The sequence below is a fragment of the Mugil cephalus genome, chromosome 23 (genome assembly GCF_022458985.1).
Source record: "Mugil cephalus isolate CIBA_MC_2020 chromosome 23, CIBA_Mcephalus_1.1, whole genome shotgun sequence".
Taxonomy (NCBI): Eukaryota; Metazoa; Chordata; class Actinopteri; order Mugiliformes; family Mugilidae; genus Mugil; species Mugil cephalus.
In genome coordinates this window covers 10,445,761-10,467,711 of record NC_061792.1, presented here as the reverse complement: position 1 = coordinate 10,467,711, position 21,951 = coordinate 10,445,761, and the positions used below count along the sequence as shown (strand labels likewise).

The following is a 21,951-nucleotide window of genomic DNA, read 5'->3' as shown; positions in this document are numbered from 1 at the left end:
ACCAGCTCTGACAGCTCGTCTCTCAGGCCCGCAGCTCTCCCTCCCCGTCTCCTTTAGAGAGAAACAGAGAGCTTCGCCAGCATGCGTCAGTGGAAGAAGCTGGAACACCGCGTGAAGTTTTTCAGATTTTTTATGGTGAGAACATGCCGTGAAAAAAAAAAAAATGAAAAAAAAAGAAGGAGCAGGGCAAGAACACGTGCGTGCCCACATCATGCACACCAGAGAGAGTCCGTCAGGTACAAATTAACATCGCTGGATGCTGCATGTTTTTATTGAACACATTTCCTGCAAGAAATTGGCTCGTTTCTGTTTGCTGCTGCAGCTTAATCAGTCAGAAAGAAGAAGAAGAAGAAGAAGGAGAAAAAAATAACACACACCGCAGACTATTGCCAGGTTTGTGCTTTGATATTCTTACGAAGCCAAACACCACAGAGCGACTACAAGGTTTCACTGATCAACACGGCGCTAGATCACGAACATGACACTGAGCATCCTTCAGCAGAAGTCGGTCGCCCGCCGCGGGGCGTCTTCGCGAATCAGATCTTTTCTCGGTTCTTGGAGTTAATTTCAGAAGCGCTTTCACGGCTCCGAGGACATTCAAAGCACCCGCTAATAAATAAATACATTTCACAACTGCCTCGCCGAAAATAGCCATAAGAAATGAACCTAATTACAAAGTGTTTGTGTTGCCATGACAAGTACATCCATCATAAATATTAAGACATCATTTGGCGGTCCAACAAAGCGCTACGAGGCTATGAGGGCGGGAGGTTTTGGCAGATTCACAGCAGAGGCTCGATGCAGGGAGATGGAGGGAGGAGAGTAAAGCACAATGAATCAACCAGCGGTTAGTCACTGTTTTTAGTTTTCTCCTCACCACCGAACCACCTGGCTGCTGTAGTCCTCGGTGGTGGCTACCACCTGTAGCACCTTCGCCTCCTCTTCCTCCTCCTCCTCCCCGTCCTCCTCCTCTCCTCCTCCACCTCCTCCTCCCAGTCTCCACAGCTCAGCCAGATAGGTCCTGTGCATCCGCTGCCTGTGCTGCCTCTCTTGCCGCCTCCTCACCCGCTCCTCCTGGTGCTGCCTCTGCCGGTTGTACTGGTAGCGCCGCAGGAACAGCTCCTTGGCGTACTCGTACAGCTCCACGTCGAGGGCGTTGAGGCCCTCGATGCGCCAGCGCACCTTCTCGCTGATGCCCACGCTGGCGGCGCGCGTGCTGTTGATCTGCGTGAAGGCCCGGATGAAGCGCAGGCCGAACGTCCGCTCGAACAGGTACTGCGTCTTGCGCTGGAACTCCGTCAGGCCGTAGAAGGCCATGTTGCGCAGGTTGGCCTTGGCGCTGGCGAGCAGCACCTGGCCCCGCTCCAGCTCGCTCATCGACGACATGTTGTAGCAGCCCACCAGGCTGAGGTCGGCCAGCATGCGGACCTGCCGGTTGTTGGCGAGGTTCGAGGGGCAGTTCATGAAGTCGGCCAGGGGCACGCCGGTCCAGTCCTCGCCGCTGTAGCAGGCGGGGAGCTCGTCCTCGGTCGGCGGGCGGCCGTCGCACATGTGGAGGGCGGTCTTCCAAGTGGCGCCGCGCTGCACGTGCTTCCACTCGCTGAGGTAGCGTGACACGGGGTCGCGGAGCATAGTGATGTAGTAGAAGTTCCTGCAGAGACACATAGAGAGAAACATAGCGTGAACCTCTCACAAGCTCAAAACCATTCTTGATTCAGATCCTAAGTCTATCTCATCTTCTACTGGTCCTCACTAGGGTCACAGGGGGGTTGCTGGAGCCTATCCCAGCTGTCAATTGGCAAGAGGCGGGGTACACCTGGACAGGTCACCAGTCCATCACAGGGCTAATTAGCTTAACGAGCATGTCTTTGGAGGTGGGAGGAAACTGGAATACCTGGAGAAAACCCACTCAGACACAGGGAGAACATGCAAACTCCACCCAGAAAGGCCTTTAGACTTTAAATAGGTTGGAAATTAGATGAAGAGAGTGGAAGCCACAGCAACAAGACCACCTACAAATTTTGACCAAGAAAGTCGGACATGATCCTGATCAATCAAACAGAAACGGTGTCAGTGTCTTTGCTCTGATTGGTTGCACGAATATCCAGTTGCGTGCACAGGTATTCATGAAATCCAGATGCGTTACCAGGCTACTCCACATGCTCAATAACCCTAACCCTAAACTGCATCCAGATTTCGGATGTCAAAAAGGATCAATCAGATTAAGAAAGAATAAAACACTACTAGCAGATATTTAGTCAAATAACTAATAATGAAAGAGTCTGATGCTAATACCAAGCTAAGCTAACCACATGTTCCCTCCCCTGGTGCAACATACTTGCTAACTAGCTTTTTTGTGAGTCAGTACGGCTTGGTCCTCAGCCCAAAATGTTGTCAGATAGTATGGATTTCAGTCAAACAGACCTTGTAAAACCTTATTCTGCGGCCGAATCACAACAGAGCACATCAATAAGCGTGGACAGAACCTCTGAGTGCGGCGAACGACACGCTGTTTGAGGAAACCTGTCAGATTTCTCATATCCTGCTGCCGTTAAGAAAGGAATACGGGCGAGAAGACGAACCACAGCGCTGGAGGTATGTAGAGTGCACTGGAGGTCTGATTAGAGCTTAAATGAAAAACATCACTGAGTGCGTCTGAGGGTGTTAGAGAATAATGACAGAGAAAGAAAAGCAAACCAAGCATGCGCAGCATTTAATGTCCCGCAAAGGTGAATTATTTTTGTTTCTGTCACACCAATTTTCTCCTTCCTACCTCCTGTAATGAGTTTCTCTCCGTCCCCGGCAACCTTTCCTGTTTCTGGATCACTCCGATCTGCCACTAACAGCGCTTCAGAAATTGCCGTAGCCTAGCTGCACCTTTCAACTAACAAACCCAGCTTTACGCTTTTATCTGTGGGGTTCAGCGATGGCCGACACAACAGCGAGGTGACCGGAGGAGTCAGCCGCCGCCGGCAGAAATTCTACCATTTTCAAAAAAAAAAAATTTTTTTTTATTTATGTATTTGTTTTTAAAAGGAAAAACAACATTGATAAAAGGGAAATTGAAAATGTTCACCTCGCGCGCGGAGATCGCCGTGACCTTCGTATGTCGCACAGAAACCAAATATAAAGACTCAATGAAAAGCTGAACATTTTATTTCTTTCATTCGACAGGGTTGCGGTTCACTTTCCGGGGAGCTTTCAGTCGATAGCTAAATACACAGCTCAGATTCAAGGACGTTTCTCCGGAACATTTCCTTTCACTATGTTTTGGTCAGTTTCCAGTACCTAATGTAATCCCTTTTTCCTCGTATATATGTTATGTTCTCGCAGCACCTGTTACCCTGCCATTCATGACTGCTTCCCATTAGATTTTCTCCATGTGTGAGAGCTAAATATTTAATTTCACCACAGTTTTTATCAGCACATTTATACAAAAGCCTCTTTGTGCCACAGCAAAGGGGGGAAATGCCAAGAGGTGGAAGTCATTTTGTGCCTTTAGTTACTCTCATTAATAAGTCTTTTATTTAAAAAACTGCAGATAAAATCCTAGTATTTGTATCCTGATTGGGGGCTAATATATGGTGGGGTCTATTCCTGTCATGCCCCCTGACACACTGCATGAATTATCGGTGTGACTTCCAAATATGAAGAAACAACGTATTTAATGAAAACTAAAAAAACAAGACTGTTTTTTCAAACAAATTCAACAAAATTTTATGAGCAGAATTTGCAAAATCAATCAATAAAAAGACCAATAAAAAGTTTTTTAAGTGTTTTTTTGGGGGAAAAAATGTCTTCTGTATCAGGAATATAGAATTTGATGCTTTGACTGTTGAATTTAACTGTATATAAAGCAAAATGAGTTGTAAAGCTAATGCTAACGAGTTGTTTATTTGTGTGTTTTTTTGAGGAATAATCTTTCTAAAAAGTTGACAATTCTACATTTTTTTGCATGAACCTTTTATTAGGACGAGCATTAAGACACAGGGTACTAAACTCTATTGCTACGCTCTCTGTGTTTGAACTGCTAAATGCTATGCTAGCTGCAGGACTGTATTGTAAGCTATATGTAAGCTAACAAATTGACATAAACTTGAATATAAGCTTAAGTATCATAGTTAAAGTTTGGTTAATTGTGTAATTTATGTCTAAAAACAATCAGGCCTTAGTTACAATACAGCATATTACACTTTTTACATCATTTTTGTTATTTTACTTACAGATAAACAGCCTGGGAGTGTTCATACAGTCCCTAATATCTCCTTGTTTGCCATCCTATGCTTTTTCCACATCACCCGACCTTTACGCCCACACGAACACCTGCTCCCCGTGCTTTAGTTACCAAATTAATGCAAGTTTTCCTTTTTTTAAGTCTCTAATTTTCATGATAAAACCTTCCTTTGCCAATTTTATTATTATAAAATAGCGAAAACATACGTGTTTATCACGAGAGTCCTCACCCTGAGTGTCGCTTCTACTAAATTGCAGTATTGTTTCAGTATACACATGAGAGGTGGTTGTCATTTTTGACACTAACACGATTCTTTTTTGAAAGGCAACGCTTCACTCATTCTAAATCTGAGTACTGTGGAGCTATAATGGCTTCAACTTGACTGCTAAACGGCGGAATCTGATTAATTGAGAGAGCAGTTGTGTTGCTGAGTAAAGAGTGCACAACCAAACAGCCCTAAAAGGTCCACAATTTAGCAATTATTGCCAGAAGGCAGCTATCAGTCAGCTGTGATATATACTTAAGTGAGTGCTATGATGATATCATGGCAGACAGACACACCACCCAGAGATAATGGCCATCCACAGTGGACGCTAAGTGAATTACCCCGCCATCTTCGCCGAGCCTGAACGGACAGCGCTAGATGGATGGACACGCACGAGCGCCTCGCGAAAGCGGGGCTTTGTTGTGCTTCCTGGAAAACAGCTCAGTCTTTTTCCTCCTCCTCCTGTGCCTATCATCTTATCTGTACAGCTAACCGCGAGACAGCCCGATCGATAGACGTCCATACCGAAACCCGCCTCCCCCGCGTCTCTGCTTTCATCGTGACCTATTGACAAAAGAGCAGCAAATGTCAAAGCTCTCCTCTTACTCGTGTCAGGGACAGACGCAGGGTCACATTAGGAAGGTCAAGAATAATTGTTGGATGTATGGCTGATGGTTTTATCATGTGTCGCTCTGATGGAGCGTTTGTTGAAGTAGGATGTAACCATGGCATTAGCAGTAGGAGGTGTTCGTTTGATGCTGATGTTGCAATTGTGGGACCAAACGGAGGCCGACAGGTATTCATAATAGATTTTTAGATATATTTTTTTTTAATTTTCCACCGTGAATCCAACCTATTCTCCATCAGTTTGGGGGTCCTTGGCCTGAAAAACAGACCAAAACCCATTTTTTTTTGCCTGAAAAGACCTCCTGAGACCCTGCATCCTCATATGGGGACATTCAGTTTTAGGTTTGTTGGTATAAAAACACAACAGCGTTCACTGCATCAGATTCTGCAGCTGATCATGTAACAAAAGTGGACTCTTCATATTTTACAGTTGTTTATTTATGATTATTAACTTTTCTAGTTCAATATGACACGCAAATCCTATCATTAGTAACGAGCCATAACTTCCCTAATTAGCAAGTACTCGATTGAGGACATTGGGACTGTTCATTTTTTGCAATTCTGTCTTTCCACAGCTAATATTATTAAGTGAAATAATCCTCATGTCCACATATGAGGACATCAATTTTTCCAAAAACTACTTCCTGTTTAAAGACGATGCTTATTTAATATAGTTCTTAGGCCCTACTAATCACAAATTAAGAAAAATGGAGATATTAAAAGGTCTCAGGAGGTTAAAACATGTATATTTCGGATTCAAAACTTGCATTTTATCTCACTTTTGGAGGCAGCCTCTAGTGGACGTTGGAGGAAGTGCAGTTTTTGTCACGTACGTGTTTCAGCTAAAAGAATAAACCCAAAACTACTCAATAAGAAATAAATGAATAAATAAAACAATCAGCTAAAAGATAACAGTGAGACGGCAATTCATTCTCCAGCTGTCTTGTGGAATGAGTTTTGTCATACAGGCTACCTTATTGTGCACCAGGCTGCCAGGTGGCCATGCTTTTGTCATAAGTCATCGTGCTTCCAGACCTTTTTTACACACCCTCACTGATGATCTCAATCAAAATAAGAGAGTACCGCAAAGCCTGAACATCAGGCTTTTCCGCATTTCAACGTGTATCCGCAAAAACAAAGGCCTTCGTGCACACAAAAGTCCATTCATAGAGTTTTGCCTTGTTCATGGATGAGAAAAAAAAAAGACAACTGCTGAGTGATTTTATGATGTCGTGCACTTCCCTTGAACCCGGGTGTGATGTCACAGTACAAGTCTATCCAGTTAAATCATTTGTTAAAAACTGTCTAGACCAACCAGGAACCAGGAAGTAGTCATCCGTGACAATTGTAGACCAGATGAAGGTTTGAGTGAACTTTCCCCTCTTAAATAATCAGGCAAAACCGCAATCCTTTCCACTTGGATAAGCAAATATGTTAGTTTCTCTCATCTGGCTGCCGTCTTTTGAGTTTCTCCTGCAAGCTCCATGTATTTTCAGCATCACTATCCGTCTTAAACATCATCTGCCATCTGTCCTGGTATTTTTTTATTTTTCCTTTTTTATTTTTTTTTCCTAATGTGCTAAAGGGCTTTTAAGTCTTTCAGGATTGAGCAGTGAAAAACGAGAACGTTAACTACTGACAAATAATAGCAAAGGATCATCCGCGGCGGCTCCTTGAGGTCGACTCAAATCATCTCGCTGCATTTTCCCGAGCCTCGTCCGCATCCCTTCTCACGCCGCCCGTCACCTTTTCTCCATGCGGCAAACCTGCAAACACTATCGATCGTCCTCCGTCTCTTTCCCTGATTGTTTCTCCCCGGCTCTCTAAATCACCATCAAAAAGCTACAGAGGAAACTCGCTGCAACAAAAAAAAAAAAAAAAAAAAAAAGGAGAAAATCAATATCTGCCTTGTTAATTCACTCACTACCATCAAGGACACCATCGGACTCGTGATAAAAGCCTTGATGGAAACTATTTATGCTGCTGAAGGAGTAGCCCACACAGAAACGACGTGGGTCGAAAACAATCTTATTTATTTTGTCTTGGAAAAGGGAGAAAAAAAAAGAGAGAAAGAAAAATAAGAGCAAAATACATCATGTCACTTTTAATTGAGGCCTTTCTGAAGTATGGCTTTTCTTCCTATTCAGCTCTGAAGCATCACTTCCCAGGCTTTTCCCGTTTCCATCAACTTGGGCTTGTGAGGAGAAGCAATTCAAGCAGAAGACAAGTACGTCGATTTCACACCAAAGTCGGGGCGTTGATAGCTCACGCAGTTTGGAGCGAATCCATTTTAAACGTGTTTCTGGGCTCACAAGGGATCCCTTTGCCATTGTCTCTGAGATTTAATTACTGCCTGACATAGAAAAAAAAAAATACAAAAATCCTCTCACCTCTCATGTTCATGATCTCTTTAACAGCTCAGCCTTCCTAAAATCACTTTACCTGTTCATCACGATGCTCTCGGAGAGAGGAGGCACGCCTTATTTCTCACATCCACTAAGCTCACAAGAGAGGTGGGTGAAACTGCTGAGAGGATAACTCTGCGAGCAGTGGAGGCATGTGCAGTGCTCCGCTAGACATTTTTTGGGCTTATTACGAGCGAAGGAGCGATATCATCTTTGAGTCCCCTTAAGCCGAGCTCCAGGACCACATCCTACCTGATTTAGAAATCAGGCTACACCTCACACTTAATGAGAAACTTCACAATCTGGGTTCAGGAGGCAGACGCCCTCTTGAATTCCTATCGCCGCCGCATAATTAAAATTCAAAAGTGAATTGAATTGGGAAAAGGAAACACTGCAACGCGCACTACAGGATATCATTTCAATTATCATGCCGGATCAGGGATTAAAAAACCAACACCTTGAGGAGAAATGGACAGAAACCAAAGTGGAGACAACTTTGTAAATATACTGATCCACACTCCAGTCCAGTAGGTGGCGGTAACGTGCATACAAGCTGGTTTGCAGACCACTAATCAAACCAAAACTAAAAGAATATTCACAATAGTGTGACAACCATTGACTGACCCATTGTGACGTCACCCATTGGATTCTGAACCCCAAAAATGAAGTCCGAAGTGGGCGGAGCCCGCGGTCGCCATGTTGGATGAGCGTTACTCCGCCCACACTCCAAATATGGACGGAGCTAAAGCATCCTGGCCGTTGAGACTCGCCCGCCCAACTCTCCGCTACCTGTTAGCTTAGGCTACCGTCACTCGAAGCGGGGATGCCTTTAATTATGCAGAATATTAAACCTTAAGAAAAAATAACCTTATCAGTTAGAAAGAAAATCGTCTATGGGGATTTGCTCCCTTTGGAGCCTCAAGTGGCCACTCGATGAACTGCAGTTTTTTGCACTTTATTGTGAACATATCAAGATAATTATCCAGGTTTTATGTTTGCTATAAATAAATATAAATAAATAGGAAACTGCATGAGCTTCAAGAGGTTTAAGAGCGGATCTCTGCACTGTCACGTGACCAGACTGTCTGGTCTGTGTCGGGTTGGATTACTAATCAGGTTGTTTGATTCAAGGATTAATCGGCTCAGAGCTCTTGTAGCGTTAACTAAAACTGAACAGCCCGAGGAACGTCTCATCACGTCGGCCTTCGCGCCGACAGATCGTGCGGGATCCATTTTCGTCCTAATTAGATCTTTTTCCGTGCCAGTTACAGGCAAAATAATGCCGGTTCCCATCTGTGCAGAAGCAGCAGTGGGTTCACTATCCGGCAAACAGGTCCTAAATGATGTGTCCGCTTGGAAACATAGCCCAGTAGAAAGGGATAGCGGTAGGTAACGCTGCCAGAGGACTCACACAGATGTAGAGGGAGAGGAGTGATGAGTGACTGATCTTCATCGGTCGTAGATATGAGATGCTATTTTGGGCCATAAAGGAAAAGCCCCAGGGATGCTGGTGTGGAGACGAGGGAACCGAGAACACTTCCAGGAAGATGCGGCGTCCGGACATGTGAGGGTGTGAAGAAGGGGTTTGTGCTGAAAACCAGGCGGTAGGCTCGATGGACTCTAATTAAATCACCCTTAAATGCAAAATCACGTGTATTTCCACTCTGCAAGTAGCTGTATTCTCGCAGACTTCCTGGAGTTTATTGGTTTTTAAAACACACCCACGACACGCACAGCGTTGCACACAACAACCTGGCCTGTGCAGCTTTGGTCGCTTTAGCGTCTTAGCCTTAACCTTTGCTTGACATCTTAATCTTTGCAGCTTTGTGAGGTGTCAGCCAGTCCTCCCGGTCCACGTAGATATGGGAAGGATAAATAGGAGGCTGCACGCCGCAAAGGTCACATCTGCCCACACAAACTACTGAGGAATTTCTGAAAGGCAGCGCACTTTTTAGAAATACGTGAAGGCTGCCTCCGTCACGCTTTTGAAAGTTGTGGCTCGGCAGCTCTTACTGCTTTGCCTTTTTCTTCTTTTTATTTAAATATTTTGCTAAAAATGAGACTCAAGAAAAAATGAAGATAAAAGACTGCGACTGGGTGCAGTTCCTACATAATTTAATGGCTCCTTAATGACTTATCCCTCATGTGTTCTCCAAAATCAACTCGCACACTGTTCACTGAAATCTAGTCGACAGGTTTCTGTATAAATCTGGACTTTTGGATTAACCCCCACCTCCCACCTCCTCTCCCTCCCTCGTGGAATAAAAACCTGTTTTCGACTGCCCCTAATCCCCTAAGGAGTGTGGAGATTACCAAGATCCTCTGAATATGTTTCATTTCTCGCAAGAGTGCGAGACACTGTCCTCAAAGGAGAGGGGTTTAGCTTGACGCAAGTAACGTTGTTCAGCTGAGGAATGTCTCGATCTTGATCTGACGCAGCGGAAAGATTGTTATTCGGTATCGCGTGGGATGACGTCCTTGGACGCAGCTTGAAAAACATCCGGCAATTGCTTGATTGGATGAGCCAACACAATAATTCACAGTGTGGAAGCTAGCAAGCTGTTTATGTAGCCTGCTGTGTTGTTTCTTTCGTTTTTTTTTTTTAGAAGAAGAATTTAGATCAGGATCACCCAACTAATGGAGAGATTAAGTAGGAACCCCCTACCTACTAGTTCTACTTATAAATATACATTATTATTATCATTTTGCATTCAGTATTAAGCTATTCAAACAATACACGAGTCCCAATTTACTGTTGTTTTTTTTATTTCAAACATGTGCAACAGTAGGGTGGCCATGCTGGACAATTGTGGGGGATTTTTTTTTAAAAAATGTATAAAAAATGTATAATCAACCAAAGATTTTGAAACCTCGCTGCAGTACATCCACATCCCCTAGGGGTCTTATAAATGTACATTATACGAGGGGTCGACAACCCGCGGCTCCGGATCAGAATAGCAGCAACTAGTCACTCATCGGTGAACGAGCGGGAGTTACAAAACAACTGAATGACACTGAATGCCACACCACACTGGACTCCCACAGTGCATTGCAGCACATTTACTAGTTGCTGTCGAATATTTAATTCAAATGTATTTTTATTTTAGTGTGTTATTTATTTATTTATTTATTTATTTTTTACATATAATTCTAAATTTGAATTGATGATTATCTTGTAACATTAAAATAAAATGTATTTAATTTTTGGTCGCTCAAAATATACGTCACAACTGCCGACGTGCGACACCTGCCGGCCCAGCCTGTTATTTATTGAACTTTCCGACCCCAGGTAAGACAACCACGATAAATCCCTGTTATGTATGCATAAATGCAATTTCGTTTTCTCTGTAGCAGTTATTTGATTTTATAAATGCAACACACTATAGGCCTAGCATAGAGGTAAAAACGATATATGCAGGTGTTGTCTTCATTTTAGATGTCAAAGGGGTTGTGTGGCTCCCAGTGTTTTCTTTTCTGTGGGAAACGGATCCAAATGGCTCTTTGAGTGTTGAGGGTTGCCGACCCCTGCATTATACATTCAATATTAAACTATCTCTTATCCCTTCACTAAAATATGTTGGATTCATATTATTATAACACATATTAATGTGTATGTAAAGAAATTTGAATTTGTGGTTGAAATTAAATATATATATATAAAATGTCTAATAAACCAAAGTATTTGCGACCTCGCTGCAGCACGTCCATTGTCCCACTAGGCGTCACGCACCCCCTGTTGAAAACCTATGATTTAGATCATAAAAGGCACGGTTAGACCAGATAATAAGATGCGGCATAAGCATTGACTGTACATTTACAAGGTCCTGAGGGATCTGGTCACAAGCTTAAACTACAAACAAGTGTGAACATACCCCAGATCCGCATCTGGTTGATGGTTATTCAACTAGCATCCAGAAAACAAATGATGACAATATTCTACCATGTCCCAGATGATCATTATTTGCACAGAGAGTACTTCTTCAGTTCTAAATTGTTCTAAAAGTCTTTGTCCAGGGTGACTAACATCCATTAATGACCCAATACTCGTCTAGATTGGACCTCAAGTGGATGAAGATGTATTTTAATAGTAGGGGGTGAACAGATACCAGAGCTTGTCCACTGTGATCTGATCACTCGGGGTGCACGTTAATACCAGGTCTTATCAGGGCACCTAAAACACGCCCATAGCTGCTGGTAGTTCCTCACAGCAGTAATCCACAAGGTAACCTACATTCCGCTGTCAGATTATTTCTTTAAACCAGTATTTTAAATTGAGATTAAACTAGGATACTTCAGGTTATCAGCAGCCCTTTCCCAAAGCCATTCCAGAAAGCGATTGCTATATAGTGAACTCCAGAGAGCTAAGCTAAGTATTATTAATATTGTGGTTTTTCTTTTTCACAATAATTTGCAAAAAAAAAAAAAATGTCAAGGTGTCACGTCAAGGTGATGAAAACTGATTTTTCCAATCTAACAGCAATTAATTAAAAATATATCATCACGTGTGTCAAGTAGCGTAAAAACACCTGCGCGTGGGAGGTCTACTCTGCAACACGAAGGCAAAAGCAACACGCCAAGAAAAGCTCATTGAAAAGTCATTTGACGACGTGAAACCTCAGCGTCTTCGCGCGTTTTATTTTCGGTCACACATGTTGTTTGAACACACACACCGCTAACTGTGAAACCCATTCGCGTTGACTTCCTTTCCCTTAATTACCAGTGAGATCTTTTTGGGAATCTTCCCACGGGGACCGAACCTAACGGCAAAATCTGTTCGTGCCGGCGGAAACACAATCTGAAAATTATCAGTTAATTATCATATTCACACTCGTGCAAGAGGCTGCAGCTGCTGTAATTTATTTATGGTGAATGCTGGTTTTAAATGAGACTTACGCATGATCGACATTTGATGTAAAGAACAAAGTTTGCATCCTACTAATAAATGAGGCTCTGTTGACATTGTCTTTTTGCTAATAGTAGCCTACGGGAAGCGCAGAGAAGTGTCAGAATAACTGTGACAAAATGTGTTTTAATAGCTTAATGGTATTAGAAAGCAATTTGTAACTGCAGAGAGTGAAAATATTGTGTTAGTTTGAAAAAAAAAAAGCATCCAGATAAAAGACGAGATAAACGAAGTCCTGTTGAACATGTTAGCTTAGCTCAGAGTCGCAATGGAGCTTCCGTCTTGTATTCCCCACCAAAAAACAGCCTTTTCTTTTCTGGATTAAACAAAAAAGAGGAAATACACAAACAAATAGCTAACTCTAGAGGTGTATTTTTAACGTTGGACAAAGCCAAACTAGGCGTCACCCCCCACTTCCTGTTTTCACCATTAGCTGCGCCGCCTTTAGCTTCATATCTGTAAACCATAAAATGTTATTAATGTGAAAATAAATCTCATAAACGTACATATAAAGAGCCACCGTCACAATTATTTCTTAATGCGCAAACGAGAGCACGTGGCTTCAGGGAGAATTATGAGATTTACGATATTAGCATAACGCGGTGTGTCATACATTTCCTTTTGCAATGTCGTAAAAAAAAATAATTCAAATGGGGCCGGTGAGAGTGTGTCATGCCGGGAGTGTGAAGACACATACGCTAACACGTCATCCCGACTGAGCAAACTAAACGTCTGTACCTCGTTAGGAGCGTGTCATTCGCCGCGGGCTCGTACGCCACAGGTGGGCCGCGGTCATGTTTAAAGACAGGACGTATTGACAAGGACGAAAACCAGACGGTAAACCTGAAGACATCAGCCTACCTCAAAACATCAGGCTGCAGCATAGGATCTCCCAAAAGGCCCATACATTCGCCCTTTTTTTCTAAAAATAAAACCGGTGTCAGGTACTGTACATCTACTTTTCCACCCACAAGAAGTGACGAATCAGAATAAGAAGAAGTGGAGACTTTCTCCTGAACAGAAGTGAACAAAAGCCTGGAAACCATCTTGATCAGTTCAGAGCTGTATCTTGTTTTTTTTTTTGTTTGTTTGTTTTGTTTTTAACATTTCCTTGAAATAAGAATGTGACATTTGAGTGCTACAGTTTATGCACCAGTAGCCTTAATTTAAGTTTGGCAAAGAAGAGACAATGCAGACACATATATTAAATATTGGAAAATGACTGTCTGCAAAGGAGCAATTAATCAAAAACACAAGCTAAAACCTAGAAAAATGTTGTTACCCCCAACTGCCTTGTCTTTTCTTTACACCTTTGCATTACCTACCTTAAGTTGCCCTATTATCGTGCTAAACTGTTAGCATCGTGACTTCTAGATGCTCACAGTTGTCTGGCTAGTGTTGCCACTTGAAACCCAGTTGCGGGTTTAAATCTGATTTATTGTTTCTGTCATTCGTAATTGTTTTGTACAGAAATACTATACAAAACGTAGCTAGCACTAGCTAAAGTTAGCAGCATTTTCCCACTTCTTGCCCACATTAGCAATGATTACTGGTGTATCCCTATATTGTGCTGATATTAGCTAACATCGGAAGTATTTTCAAGATTTTGGTAAGCACAGCTAAGATAAACAATACTTACTCTAAATTCTTCTTATATTAGCTAAAACAAAATTAGCTGTTGAGTGCATTGTCTCAACGCTGTGTGTTTTGTACCAAAAAAATCCACATTTTGCCCAGATTAGCTAATATTAGCAGTATTTTCTTGCATTTTGCTAACCATAGCTAACACAAAGATAATTTACCTAAATTTTGCAAATTTATGTGACCACTCTTTAAACCAGACCACATAATGCTACTATATTAAACTGAGCGATGGTGTGTTTGTTTGCGAAAACTTTTGCTGACAAGTGAAAGTCGTGAGTTTTAACCCGGCAACCGTTAGCGCAAGCAGTTAGCAAGCAAAGTTGGTACTGTTTGCATATTTAGCAAAAATAAATTAAACACAGTGAATGTGTGTCAAAACACCTTAAAAGATTTAACAAACGCTTCATTTTATGGCTTTAAAATGTTCACATATGCAGAAAAATATTAGCATTTATATATTTACTGAAATCAGAACATTTAGCATTAGCTTACAGCTGGGATTAAGCTAATACTATTGCTTTTTGGTACATCATGGTGCAAATGTAGCATTAAGTTAGCATTTATTGCTCTGTTTCCCTAAAATCTGGCTAACATTAGCCGTCACGAGCTAGTGATCACACCAAAAAGTGGTGAATTTTGTTGCTTATTAATGACACGCTCTTGCAAACCTGTGATTTTAAGGAATCACAGATCCGGTTGGCGTGGTTTCTATGATTTCCACCTAAGGTCACGTGTATTTTGTCAGGATTCTTGTCACACAGTGAGTTTTTAACAACGATACGCGGCCTGAAATAACTCGATGTGTTAGCATAGAGACTGAAATCACAGTCTAAAGAACAGCCGACAGTAAACGGGCAGTTTTACACCCAAAGCATTAATCCCCGAATAATTTCTTATCCTTTCTAGACCTTGTGAACATATATCTTCACTGCCATTATCAGCCACCAATAATTGCGCGCCACGGCGCCAAATTAAAAGCTTTAAACAACCTTGTAGGTGTGTAGTAGAACTCACCGAGCAAATTAAGCCCAGGCTGATCTCCTGTGTTCTGGCCAGCCTGAATTCGTTTGCTCTAATCTCAAATAATGAGCTCAGTAATAAGGTTACACTCCCTGACTGCTCGGTGTGAGGCCAGCTGCCGAGGACACGGAGGGCAACTGGGCCATTGGAGCAGGTTTGACGTCTGGCCTCGCGGCAATCTCGTAGCCCGCTGCGATGCGAATGCTGCAGCCGCATGCTGCGAGCAGAGCCCCGCGGGACACGCTGGCCGTTGATGTGCCAATCTAAAAGTACTTGAAGTGGCCAAGTAGTACTCACTTTAATGTGTTAGGATGGGAAATTGTGAGACTTAAGGAGGCTGGGTGCAATTGCACGTCTTAATATATTATATTTCCTGTTATTTTACCGACTAATAACACCAGATAGTTGAAATGCTGCTGTGGTTTCTAATGGCAGATAAGAGAGAGGTAATTAAATAAATCCCAGTCAAAACTAGACAGATGGTGCTTCTGTATCACCAACACTACATGTACAAAGCCCTCATCATTTCCTGAGGTGCGGTAATAAGGTGAATCCGGCTAAAAAGACGTTATGCGTCATTTAATCACGCCGTTAAGTGCAGGTTTCACCGCGGCCGAGGTGCAGATGGCGAAGTGTTCTGCACGTCCTGGTTACAGTGGGGAATTTTTAGTCACACTTCACCTCGTTTCACGACTCCCCCGAGACCTATGGATGTTTCGTCAGGGGAGTGGGGAGGTAGGGGGGAAATGAGGCGGCGGCGAGAGGCGAGGGAGCTTCGGCGGACACGCGCGGAAAACGTGTCCGTGACTGAACGGCTTCGTGCGCAGTTAAGTACCTGAGTCCGGTGGCTTCAAACCCCTTCAAAGGGTCGTCGGACTTCTACGACCATAAATATGTGCGTTTAGTGGACGTTTGGTTCATGCTCGTCTTAGAACACGTGAAGCAAAGCGTGCTTTTATGTCAAAGAGTAGCCAGGTTTGGGTGGAGCAGAGTCGGAGGCAGATGTAATAAATCCCAAAAGACAGAAAGGGCAGATATTTGTGGAGGACTGTGCAGAGACTGTGACTTTACATTTGATGTTGTTTGTGCGTTATTTGAGCTTTGTGTGGATCTTCTTCACCCTCTTGTGCAACGTGTTACTTTACTGCATTATAATGGTTTTATTATTATTACATTTATTATTATCATTGTTGTAGGAGTGGAGATAAAAGTGAACTCATTCCTTCTGCAGATTGAAATAATGACTGAAACATTCATTCATCCATTCATTGCTCATCATTTCATTGGTGAGTGAGTGAGATTCATTCATTGTCTGAGCAAATGTCTCATCCTCATCACTCAGACTTATGTTGTCATTCATTCATTCATTCATTTGTTCACTAAGTGTCTCATCCTCGTCACTTACATTTATGTTTTCATTCATTCGCCGAATTATCAAGTTTCTCATCCTTCATCAGATTCATGTTTTCATTCATTCATTCATTCATTCATTCAGTTATTGAGTGTCTCATCCTTCATCATATTGTTTTAATCTATTCATTCATTCATTCACTGAGTGTCTCATCCTCATCACTGAGCTTTATGTTGTCATTCATTCATTCATTCATTCATTCACTCACTGACATCACTCACATTTATGTTTTCATTCATTCATTTGGTCACAAAGTGCCTCATCTTCATCACTCATATTTATGTTGTCATTCAATCACTGAATAAGCGAGTTTCATCATATTCATGTTTTAATTTAGTCATTCATTCATTCATTCATTCATTCATTCGTTGTCATTCATTCATTCCTTCACTGAGGGTCACATCACTCAGATTTATGTTTTCATTCATTCACTGAATTAGAGAGTTTCTCATCCTTCACCATATTCATGTTTTAATTTAGCCATCAGTTCATTCATGCATTCACTCATCCTTCACCATATTCATGTTTTAATATAGCCATCAGTTCATCCATGCATTCATTCATCCTTCATCACTCAAATTTATGCTTTCATTTAATCATTTATTCATTCAGTGGGTGAGTGAGTGGCCTCCCGACTCAGACGAATGTTCTTAATAAATGATGTCACTCATTCATTCGTTCATTTTAAGCTCATAATGAACCTTTACTCCTCCTCAACGTCTAGATGTTTCTCTCTGAACTGTTGTGAAGCAGAAAAAAAACAACAAGTTGCCGTAAAGAGTCCGAGCCCAGACTCTGAGCCCGCGCACTTAGATCATGAGGAGTTAAATAAACCTGTAAACCCCGACTCTACTCACATCAGCCTCGAGACAAGAGCGGGGACGTCACCAGGACGTCACCCCCTCAACATCAACCCGCTGTTCAATGTTTTCTCCGGAGTCAAACGGGGGACCAAAAAAATAAATAAATAAATAAATAAATCTTTTATTACTCGCCCCTTGTTCTCGTCTGAGCTCCAGATCCAGAGTAGAGTAAACGCAGAGAGGATTATAGATAGTTGGAGGAACAGCTCTAATGCAGTTTAACCTCTCCTAAGAACAGAGGGATCAAGGCTGCAATACAAACAGATCTAGTGGAGCAGAGTAATCTTACAGAACAGATCAGAGTAGCATTAAATACTGTATTAAGCTCGCGCAACACACACACACAAACACACGCACATATATACATGCGCACAATCGGGAGTTTTACGTCACATCCACATTTTTAATCTAAACTGACACTTAATTGTTTGTCTTCTCCCAGGCCATGTCTCTGCCCTAAAGGGAAGCGCGTGGGAAACGAGACCTCGCTCATGACTCACGCGTCGAGTCTGAGTTTGACACCTTCTTTACTAAAATATACACCCGCTATTTAAACGAGGCCCCCCTGACCCCGCGGGGCCGCCGCGTTAGCGGTGCGCGCATCTGCGGATGCCGCATCACATATAAGCCGCAAATTAGTTAATTCTACGCTCCATTACTCTTTTATATGTCAGGAATAATTGAACCTTAATGGCGTTTCGAGACTTCTTTACACACCAATCAAACTTCATGTGCGTTAATGAGTGATTTCTTTTCTACTACATATTGATTTGACAAGTGTTGATCGGGGCTCTGAGCTGCCTCTCCCAAACTCTTCCAAAGCGTTAAATTAAGCGCGATGGCTGCCACGGAGGGCGGCTAATGGGTTTGAAGGATTCTCCGGGAGCCGCGCCCCGCCCTCGCTGACCCCGTTTAAGGGGGTTTCTGTAACATACGGAGATTTGCGCTCTGGACCGAGTGCGATTCAAATTGGCTTCAACAGGGGAAAGGTGCTTGTCCTTAAGTGATTTACTCACTTAAGCCTCGCCGTTTCCCGTAATTACAGCAAATTAGAGCAGGGCCTTTCGGGCGTCTGTCTGCTCGCCCCGCGTGCGGCGTGGGGAGACACGCAACGTGGTGTGCATGTCAACTCTGCGGATTTATCAGCGCCGTGTCCTTCATTACGCGCCAACCAAGACGGGAGCCCTGAGAGGAACTGATAAACCGAGGAGAATTGGCGCAACTTACACTGTTAGAGAGGGGGGTGAAAAAAAATCCACTTAGCAGCGATTTAGTTGTTCCAGACACACAAAGGAAGCTCCACAGCTCAGTGTATCGATGTTAGTCCTCTGCTAGGACAAACACGGATCTGATCAATCAGCTGAACTGATTTAAAATGTGTTGAGAAGCAGAAACAAACTAACATGAAAATCAGCTTTTAATTGACTGATTATCACTGACTGTTATTTACACCCACCTGCTACTGTCGTGACTCACATGTTCACGCTTTCATTCACCCCAAGGGGTCTCATGTTATCGGTGATGTCGTCCGAAATTCATTCATTCATTCAGGTGCTCTCAAATTTTCCCTGACACTGACAATCATCCGTTCATTTTCCATTTAATGCTGTGCTCTGGAAGGAAAACAATTATCTCTAAGTGAGTGAGTGAATGAATGAGTAAGTCATCCTCAACCTTCTGACATATGTTTTTATTGATTAGTTCACTCAGTCATTTAGTCATTCATTCATTCATTCATTCATTTGAAACTTGCATTTTCATTTTGTTAGCTTTTTGGAGAGTGAGTGAGTGAATGAGTGAGTGAGTGAGTCATCCTCATCCTTCTGATTTATGTTTTTATTGATTAATTCACTCAGTCATTCACTCATCCATTCAGTTAAAGCTTACATTTTCATTTTTGTTAGCTTTTTGGAGAGTGAGTGAGTGAGTGAGCTCTTCGTCCTCATTACTCAGATCTATGTTTTCAATTATTCATTCATTCATTCATTCATATTACATTTTATTAGCTATTTGGAGAGGGACAGTGAGTGAGTGAGTGAGTGAGTGAGTGAGTCATTCTCATCACTCTGATTTATTTTTTAATTAATGATTCATTAATTCAAAGCTCATATTTTATTGTGAGTGAGAGAGTGAGTTTAGATCTGTGTTCATTCATTCATTCATTCATTCATTCATTCATTCATTCATTCATCCATTTGAGACACTTTTTATCGCCTGGTCACTGTAAGAAAGAGGAGTGGATGAATGAATGAATAAATGAAAGAAAGAAAGTCAAGCACTAACGAAGGAAAGTCTGACAGTGGGTGAGTGAATGAATGCATGAACCAGTGGATGTGGAAATGAATGAGTGAATTAATAGACCTTCTACACCGAGACTGGACCAGACTCTCCCATTGATTCGTTTTATTATTTTCTTTAACCAAATCTTCATGTTTTTATCTTTTTTTTTGTCAGTGTCTTATACTTGTATTTTTTCCATGCTGATGATGTCTGTTGTGTATTTTAAACCCCGTCTTACTTTCCTTGTGTGCTTTGAGAGGTGCCTATAAATAAAACGCATTATTATTAGACTTTTTTTCTACCTCTTGCTCTTCGGGGCACTCTTCTTGTCCCTCTTGTTCATCACCCCGGGCACGCAGCTGGTGAGCTCGGTCCAGTCGGCGTGCAGCCCGCAGCTCCAGCCCGTGGAGAACCGGGAGAAGAGCCACGACTCGGCTTTACCGGGCCGGTGGCAGGTGCACTTCCTCTGGCCGGGCATGCAGTCGCAGGGCCGCTCCAGCTGGATGTTCTTGACCAGGTGCCGGCCGAACGTCGTCCCGCCGGTCTTCTGGATGTGGAGGAACACCATCACGTCGTCCGCGCGGATGTTGAAGTCGACGTGCCGGTCCAGGTCCCGCTCCGTGAAGTTGAACCTGGACGTGATCCTGGAGGGGGCGTCCTCGTCCGCCTCGGGCTCCGCATAAAGTAACTCATCCCCCGAGGAGGAGGAAGAGGAGGAGGAGAAGCGCTCGAAGAGCCCCTGCTCGTCTCCTCTGAAGTAGCAGGTGTTGCTGTCCGCCGGGCACACGTACTGGTAGCCGATCATCAGGAAGAGAACCGCCGCGATGGGGATGAAGATGAGTCTGTTGAACTTCTCCTCCATTGTGGGGGTGGAGGGAGTGGGGGGGAACTGTAAATCACGCCGTGGGCACAAACGCTAACGTGATGCCCGAGTGGCTCTCCTCTTCCCCGCGTCTCATCCTGCAACCCCCCTCCACGGTGGTTGAAAGCTCGGATCTGAAGTCCCAACCGAGCGCGCTCCCCCCCCAGATGCGCCTGACTCCTTCCAGCACCAGAACAGCTCCGCTCCTCAAACTTGATCCGTGTCACTCAGCTATTCCCCGGGAGCAGATTGTAACATTCGCTTTCTCATTTTTTTTTTTTTTTTTTTTCAAATAAATATTCAAATGTTGTGACACAACTCTCGTGCAGTCACACCTTTGGAGACGTCAGCGCACAAAAAGAAAAAAAAAAAAGAAAAAGCAAAAAAGAAAAATCCCGACACATCCCCGCATGAGGAGCGTCCGGACTCGGCTGTCCTGCCAACTGCTGATCGGTGTGTGAGCCAGGAGCTACAGCGTCAAGCGCCACAACATTAACACCACCATATCCGGCGTGAACTTTCAAAATAAACCTCCTTCAATTGGGTCCAAATGACTGCGCCATAATTTACCTTTTTGCAGTTCCTTGGTTTGGGAGCAATTAAAAATAGAAACTATAGCGCTATACCCAATAAAATACAATATATACAATAAAAGCACAGGAAATAAAAGTAATCGGTACAATCAGGAAACATTAGCAGCATTTAAAACAGTAAACAATTAAACAATAGTGCAAATGTTGGTTCAAATATGCCTTTTGAGATCAGTGGATGGGGAATAAATATAGTAGTTGGTACTGTAATGTATTTTACAATAATATTATATATTTATAATACAGGGCATGTGTTATATATACTTTGTAATTGGGAATATTTATATATTTAGTCTCTCTCTGGCATGTTGTTAGTCCAGAAGTTGAAATTTGCATCAAGATTGACCCCACGCTGAAACATAATATTTATATCTGGGGTGTCAAACCCACATTCAACCCTCATGGTTGATCTCATGGGCATCAGACTAGTAAGATAACAATAACAACCTATAAGAAACGACAAGTCCAGAGTATTTCCATTTGTTTTAGTGCAAATAATGTTTAAATTTAATAGAAATTTCTTATAAAGCAAATTAGTGTTAGCAGTTTCGCCATTTTTCGTGCTGCGGCCCAGATTAGACCCTCTGGTGTTCCGCTTTTGGCCCGCGGGACCAATGTTTGACACCTGACGATTTAGCTCGACGAGGCTCGCTTTTATTTCGGAGACCGAACAGCACCACATCCGGTTTTTGCTCTGGCCGCCTTTGCCTCTACATCTGCTCCAGTCATCTGTCCCGGCTGCCGAGTCGGTGACGCAACCGCATCTCTAATCACACGCACACACCGGCTATTTGAGTGGCCTGGGGCGAAAAAAAAAAAAAGAGAAAGAAAGAAAGAAACTGCAACA

At 42.9% G+C, this 21,951-nt stretch overlaps 1 protein-coding gene across 1 annotated transcript; it reads right to left on the bottom strand.

Annotated features, from left to right (window-relative positions):
- Window positions 1–112: 112 nt before the first annotated feature.
- LOC125000795 (heparan-sulfate 6-O-sulfotransferase 3-B-like) lies at window positions 113–21,020 on the bottom strand. Its single transcript, XM_047576481.1, has 2 exons — window positions 19,955–21,020; window positions 113–1,651 (listed from the first exon to the last, which is right to left on the bottom strand). Exons 1-2 carry the CDS (start codon window positions 20,512–20,514, stop codon window positions 874–876), a joined length of 1,338 nt encoding a protein of 445 aa, XP_047432437.1. The 5' UTR covers window positions 20,515–21,020; the 3' UTR covers window positions 113–873.
- Window positions 21,021–21,951: the final 931 nt, after the last annotated feature.

Excerpts from the sequence above, each read along its gene's own strand:
- LOC125000795 (XM_047576481.1), bottom strand. The coding sequence starts at position 20,514 with ATGGAGGAGAAGTTCAACAGACTCATCTTCATCCCCATCGCGGCGGTT. Across the intron at positions 1,652-19,954 it reads AGTGCCCCGAAGAGCAAGAG|GAACTTCTACTACATCACTA; the intron begins GTAGAAAAAAAG and ends GTGTCTCTGCAG.